At 36.4% G+C, this 6992-nt stretch overlaps 2 protein-coding genes across 3 annotated transcripts in view; both read right to left on the bottom strand.

Moving 5' to 3' along the window:
* The window catches only part of LOC102291527 (programmed cell death 1 ligand 1), a 24798-nt gene extending 20850 nt beyond the window's left edge, over positions 1-3948 (bottom strand). For both annotated transcript variants that reach the window (XM_005947058.3, XM_042213886.1), the window contains exons 1-2: positions 3187-3948; positions 447-761 (exon numbers count right to left, since the gene is read on the bottom strand). In XM_005947058.3, coding sequence (XP_005947120.1) covers positions 447-761; positions 3187-3253 — 382 coding nt within the window. In that variant the 5' untranslated portion in view covers positions 3254-3948. The remainder of the gene's footprint in view (positions 1-446; positions 762-3186) is intronic.
* Positions 3949-4077: 129 nt separating this feature from the next.
* Positions 4078-6992, bottom strand: part of LOC102292034 — a gene marked incomplete in the record, with an annotated part of 19239 nt that continues 16324 nt past the window's right edge. Inside the window, 3 exon segments of the mRNA XM_042213885.1 lie at positions 4078-5985; positions 6279-6396; positions 6874-6972. Coding sequence (XP_042069819.1) covers positions 5892-5985; positions 6279-6396; positions 6874-6972 — 311 coding nt within the window.

Below are 6992 nucleotides of genomic sequence, written 5' to 3'. Positions count from 1 at the left end.
AGCTACAGGTGTAGCCACAGCTGCCCTGGGGCAGACTGACAGAAGCCAGGCTGCCATATCGCACCATCGGCCCCTCTGGCCAACACCAGTAGGCGGTAGGTGAAGTGTCTTGCCCAAGGACACAATGACCAGGACAGAGAGTGCAGGTTACAGATACGCCTCCCAACCCCCTGAGCCACGGTCGCCCACAGTTCCAGTTGAATATTTCTGTGCAGTGTAAATATTCTGGCACAAGTTAGTAATAGACAAAAACTATAGACAATAGTATGACATTTTCTAATAAACAAATACCAAAAAACAAACAAACAACAGAGAACACAAATTTCTTGAATAATTGCATTGTGCATGTATTTACAATGTATCTTTAGGTTAATAAATGATTGTTGGTTTCCGCTGTCAGTTCAACACTGAATTTCTTGAATAAATGTATAGTTTTTGTCTCTTACCATCTATCTTTAGGTTGATAAATGACTCCTTGTTTCCATCGATGGTGCTGGTGTAGCACCTGTATTTCCCTTCATCTCGAACCTCCACCTTTGTCAGCTGCAGTGAGGCGTTTCCTGTGGAGATCTGGTCACTGGACAGTGACGTCCTGCCTCTGAAGCGCTGGTTCTGATGTTCCAGCTGATCTTTGTTGTGGTAGAATGAGTGGACAATAAGGTCTCCTGCTGATACCTGAATCCAGTGGATGACTACATCACTGCCACCATAGCTGCACGGCAACATACATCTCTCCATGAAAATGCAGGACACCTCAGTATCTGCAACAACAGGTAGAGACACATGATCAAAGTCATGAATCAGAGGTTTTGTGTTTGTGTACTTGAGTTGTTTCTGTTTGGGTTTTCCTTCATTATAAAGTTAGAAGTTTTGATTCTTTTAGTTCAATTTGGATGAATGTTATTTTTTTATTATTCTACTGAGGCTGTTGTGTGTTTGTAGAGTTTTAGGTTCCAGTTTATATATTTTACTTTTTACCCTGTCTGTCTGATCCTCTGTCACATTCTTTCTGTGTCAGTCACGGTTCCCTTATTATTATTACTTTGTGTTTGTTTATTTTTTTTGTATTGTACTGTATCAAGAGAAGAAAACGAGAAATAATAAAACACAGGTGCTCGACTGGAATGTAGTCTCGGTCTGCACCACAAACTGTTAAACTATCAGGAAGCTCTTTCTAAACTTGCTCATTAGATTTAAAAGAAGTTTCCTGAACTTTGACCTGAATCTCAGAATTACAGAAATACATTTGCTGACATATAAATTCATGTTAATGTAAATTATTAATTATAATATATTATAATATAATTATCTAGAGTACAAATGAAAAATTGTTTAAAAAATAAATTTTCACTAATGAAGGAAAAATGTTTTCAAAACAGGGCCTTCCTATAAAGTCATATATCATTCATATCAAAGACGACTGTGTGGATGAATTTTTCAGTTATTACAAAAGAACTCTAACAGACTCCATTCAGGCTTAAACACCTGAAGACCTGAAGTACAAGGTTATGAAAATAGGACACTGCTACCATGAGAGCAGAATTTAACAAAACTACATCTGATAAATGAGAATCTAAAAATATCCACAATAATAATTACTGATGACCACACACCTCAAACATAAATTTGTCACATCTGCATGTTTTCAAATCTTTAACGTTATGAGAAATAAAATCATGTATAACGAGATAATTGTTATACTTTGTAGTTACATACACTTTGATTTGCTATAATTTATCCAACCAAATGAAGCAGTTATTTTGACATTTATCCTGACATGTGATTTTCTTAAACTTAAAAGTTAGAGTAAAAGGTGGATATATTTAAATTTGTTTTATTTTTATTTTTTTTAAAAAGTGCCACTAAGAACAATTTTGCTTCTGTGCATCCAAACAATGTATAAACCTTATTCACATTTCATGATAAATAGTTTTTGACATTGTTGCCTCCACTCCCACACGCTGAATGTGTTCAGTGTCATCCCGCCTCCAACCCAGCGCCTACAGCAGGGTGCAAAATGCTAGCAAGCAGGCATACATGGACTGCTATGACCAAGTGGCCAGCAGAGTGTCCAGGAACATCTGTGCCACATATGCCCTGGAGGTACAAATGTTACACCGACCCTAGGGTGGTTAAGAAAGACCGAGCTAAGATCAGAGGGACTTCCAGATACAGATGGACAAAATCGTGGCATAGTAGTAGTGGGCAAACAGAGTAAGACGGCCGTAGTGATAGATTTAGAGATACTGAGTGATGGCAGCATCAGGGAGAATGAACATTCTGGCCATTTTGATCATTTTCTAGCTTCATGTTATTCGTGTCATACTAATTTTTTGGGCTGCCCTTCAGTTTATCATCAAAGAAAGATTAAAAAAGAAAGAAAGAGCTTCCCTAAGATGTAAACACCATATCCATATACCAGAAGATGCTGCAGAAAGAGTAAAACAGGAAATGAGAAAAAGTAATTTATTTGTAGCGCTATTATACTATACTATCAATAACAAACTGATACATAGACTAGTAATACGCATGTTTTAAAGACTTCCAGATTGAGACAAAATAACATAACACGAGACATAAAAATGTTTAAATAAAGTCATGTACAGAAACATGAAAATGAAAAAAGAAAAGACTTATTTGAGGTAAGGAGAGACAACACAGTAGTACACTAAAGTATGTTGTCAGAGATTTCAAACCTCAGAGTGCCAGCTGTTTGCTGACTCATCAACAAGAAAATATTCATGCAGGAATCCATCCTAACAGGTTGTCTTACAATCCTTTAAAGGTCTCTAAAGTTTAAGAACAGATTTACTTCACAATAACCATGTAAACACAATTCATTAGGATATCTTGCAGTCACAGTTTGCCTCCTGTTACCGTACAGAAAGTTGTAAATACTTCAGTTTTCCTTTGATTATAAACTCATCTTTGTGTGTGTTTAATTAAATTAAACTCACTATTGTGCAGCCAAACATTGTGTGAACCATATTCCTACTTCACTGAATAATGATCACATTAAAAAAGAGGTTTCTTGCTGTACCTGTCATTTCTGAGATTTATACCTGAGCTTTAAGTTTGACTCAGTCTATCTCTTCAGTACCTCCTATATTTGGTTTGTAAACATCATAACTGTGATTTGTATTCACAATAGATTCAAGTAATAAGTGCAGTGAAGCTTTTACTCACCTGCTTTTACAAAAGTCCACTGAAAAGTCAGGACCACCAAAAACACGACACACTTGATCCCAGCCATTGTCCTGCTGTTTCATGGTACACGATCTGAGTGTTTGTGAGTAAATACATCTACATGACGTCACACGACATCTGACCCAGCTGGTTTGCTGCTTACAGCAGCTTAGCATATTCACTGTGACGATAATCACACCCTTCATCTGAATATCTGAAATTCTTTTTTTGTGACACACTGAGGAACAAGTTAATCATAAACTGCTCACAGTATTCATGTAATTAACTTCTTAACACAGAGTTCAACTGTCCAACCAGAAAATTTGTGAATGACAAAGAATAAAAAGAACCCAAAATACTTCTATAATATTTCACTGACACTGTGTGATGTGTGTGGCAGGACTACATAGTGCAGAAAAATGTTGTTGTTGTGGTTTACTCTGAATATTTTCTCTGACTGGATAATTGTGGATGGTAGCCTTGGTCTGGCCTTGGACTTAGCCTGGGTTCTTTTGCTGTGGTGCGGAAGAGGTAAGCTATAGAAATGCCTTTTTCATTTTAATGTGGAGCATGTTACTGACTCAGTATAATGTTTAAGATACAATTCTGCTTTAGATTATGTTTGTCTAAATCTGACTGCAGTGCTTTAAAGCAGACACTGAGAAACTGAGCAAGGTCATTTGTACTGGTGTGACACAGGAGGAAGAGAATTTCCTTTGATAGATAATATTTGGGTCATTTTTAAGTTGTCATACTGTACTGTAAGATTTTCTTCAAGTATGTGTTTTTCACATTATATCATTTCGACCATTATTTCCAGGCATCTTCACCGAGTAACGTAGGAGATAACTTTGTCATTTTGTGAAAAAAATTCACTTCAGCATCCCCTGCTGGAGAAAAAACAACGATTTATTGTTAGACATGATAAATTTTAATTAAAAAAATGAACCAAAACTAATGAAAATATAAATCGTAGGTTAACAAGAAGGATAATGCATTTAATATTTTTATGGTTTTCTTTTTTTGAAACATCAGAGGAAATTTGATGACTCACAGATGACTGAAAACATCTTCAAGATTTTGTATAAACATCATTTCATTTTAAAATTATATCCCTTAAAATAACTTGATTTAAAAATAAAATAAGATCACACTCAATAAAACAATCTCCTGTCCAGATGTTTCAAGTTTCTGTTCTTGCTTTTTTAATGTTTTTTGCTTGTGCAGTTTCCTAAAGTACCATCCTCGGTCACTGATGCTTTGTTCTTTTTTATTTTTGCAGTTTTTGCAGGTAAAGACAAACTCAAAGATTATTGTCACCCTTGAAAATACTTAATTACATTAATATCCTTCCTGCCTAGGTAATCATTTTCCTCTTTAAAAGATGTTAAAGAACAACAAAAAAAGCAAAAACACATGATCTTCTCTTTGCTTTGAGCCCTCGCTCGTACAAACACAGATTTGTGGATTAACCAAACAAGATTCTTATGGGACAAGTGAAAACACGGTTTTCATCCGACTGTCATTTTTGATTGATTATATTGCCCAACTGTATGAAGAATACAGTAAGAGTCTAAATGCCACATAAACACAAGCAGAAGAATGAGCACTTATTTTGATGTTAAAATGTCTAAAATAATGAACAGTGTCAACTTAAAAACAAAACAAAACACAAAGTCAAGAAAGTCAAGAACCAAAATCAATCAAAAAAGTCAAAAAACACACAGGTTCTTCCAGCAGCTCATGTGGTTACAAAAGCTGCAAAAAATAATCGTCTGCAAAGGGAGTCTGATATAATATTTGCTGCAGGTAAATTTGCTAACATTCACCTCAGTTGATTAAGGTAAGGACATGAGGAGGAAACAGTAGGAGCTGTGTGAGGCTAAAGGCAGTGGATCCCTCAGCAGCTGGATTACAAGGAGCACAGGTAACATACGTGTACCAGTTGTTTCAGAGGTATTCAAGTATAAAATAATAATAAACATATTTGGAAAGTTTTGGTTCTATAACGTTGTTTTGTTATAACTTTATTATAAATTAAGTGCAAGAGTTGTTAAGTGTGGATAATTAAATAACAGATTAATGCAATAGCAAATTGTGCCTTATTCTCCGTTGGACAGCAAATGGAGAGTGTTGACGAGATGGAAGGAGGAAGAGAGGCAAAGAGTGAGTCACAAGTAGAGCCTTGTTTATTTCTCAGTTTGTTGCCTTATGATTCCAAGTGCTGTCTCAGATCAACACAGCTCTGCCCTCAGCACTATCAGCAGCAGGAACAGCAGGAGCAACAGCAACATTGCACCCCATCAGGTAAAACATAGGTTAGGTTTGTGCTGCACTGTTGCTACCTGACGACAATGATATAGTATGATGCGATTGCATATTAGATTCTTGATGAATGTATGTCTTTCTTTGCCTTTAGACAATAATTCTGATGGCAAAAGAGCCAAACCGGACAGGCGACAAAAAGATGAATGTGTGTTGTTGTTATTCAGCCTGGTTCTATGTGCCCCTTTTTAACTTTGAGCACCGCCCCTTTAAACATCTCTGCACGGCCCTGGGTGCGTGCACGTTTCAGTTTTTGATGGCTCCAAGTCACTGATTTGAAGGTCGTCATCAGCAGGTTTTTCACTCATGAAAGTTTGTGCTTTACTGAGCAGAAAGCCAAAACTCAGCAGAGTTCAGAGGGATCGACGTCTTCACTGCAGTCACAGAACTACACACCGGACCAAAGCAGTGCGTTTACCGGGGCGTGCTTGGATGGTTTTAGAGCTTCCATTTCCTATTAGCTGAAGTTTAGCACTGTCAATAATATTAAAAAAATAAATTATAATGAATACAGTTGTTCAAACAAAGAGAAAATAAACACCACATCAATCTGAATTTGCCTCATCTTACATCATTTCCTTAGAAATTAATAAAATATTCTGTCATGCATGTTGTTGAACGATGCTTCACTCTGACACACTATTAAATCATTTTTGACTGAACAGCAGTTACATTCGACTGATTATAGACATCTGGTTGTATCTTCATAATCATACTGTTTTCAAACAAGTTCATTTTTTGGTGTAGTTCATACAAGATTTACTCACGTATCCTTTTTGCTGTCTCTTCGTCGTTGTTCTCGATGCTCTGGGGCAGTGATTATGAAAGTGTGTAGCGCACCCCACAGGTGGGGCGCAGAGTTCTGACAGGTGGGGGGCATTTTACCTGGCAGAAGCATCATGCGGAACAAATGTTTAACATTGGATTCACTTTTTCGGCGGAAAAAAAAATTGTGTCAGTTACATTAAAATTGCACATCCGCTGAAAAGCTGCAGCCGCGTGTTTAAGTGAACATTTATTTATTTATATTGCTTTTTTAAAGAAGTGGTGCAGACTAATGAAGCAGTCTAGTGATAAAAGTTATAAATAGTTATTTGAAATGAAAGTTGTGTGTTTAAAACAAAAATTACTGAAGGATTTATTGCGAAAGAATTTACTATCTAAATAAAGTTGCAGCTAGGCTTTTCTGTCCATCTGTTTGGTTTTGATGGGGTGTGAAAATATTTATTCCTGCAATGTGGGGACTGATGTAAAAACTTTGAGAACCACTGTTCTAAGGAATCAGGTCCAGGAAACATCATAATCAGTTGAAATGACTTGAACAAAATGAATTGCAAAGTGATGAAAAAAAAAGTCATTTACCTCTTCCTCGTCCATACATCTTAACGACCACTGCTGCTAGTAGTTTAAACATAATAGCAACAAACAAAGTTGCTACAATAACGGCAAAAAATTCTAAAACTGAAAGAAACAGAAAGAGG

This window comes from Haplochromis burtoni, unplaced genomic scaffold, assembly GCF_018398535.1.
Source record: "Haplochromis burtoni strain Fernald_Lab_line unplaced genomic scaffold, NCSU_Asbu1 Contig_494, whole genome shotgun sequence".
Lineage (NCBI taxonomy): Eukaryota > Metazoa > Chordata > Actinopteri > Cichliformes > Cichlidae > Haplochromis > Haplochromis burtoni.
The sequence above is the reverse complement of the archived record's forward strand: the minus strand, read 5'-3'. Positions and strand labels throughout refer to the sequence as shown.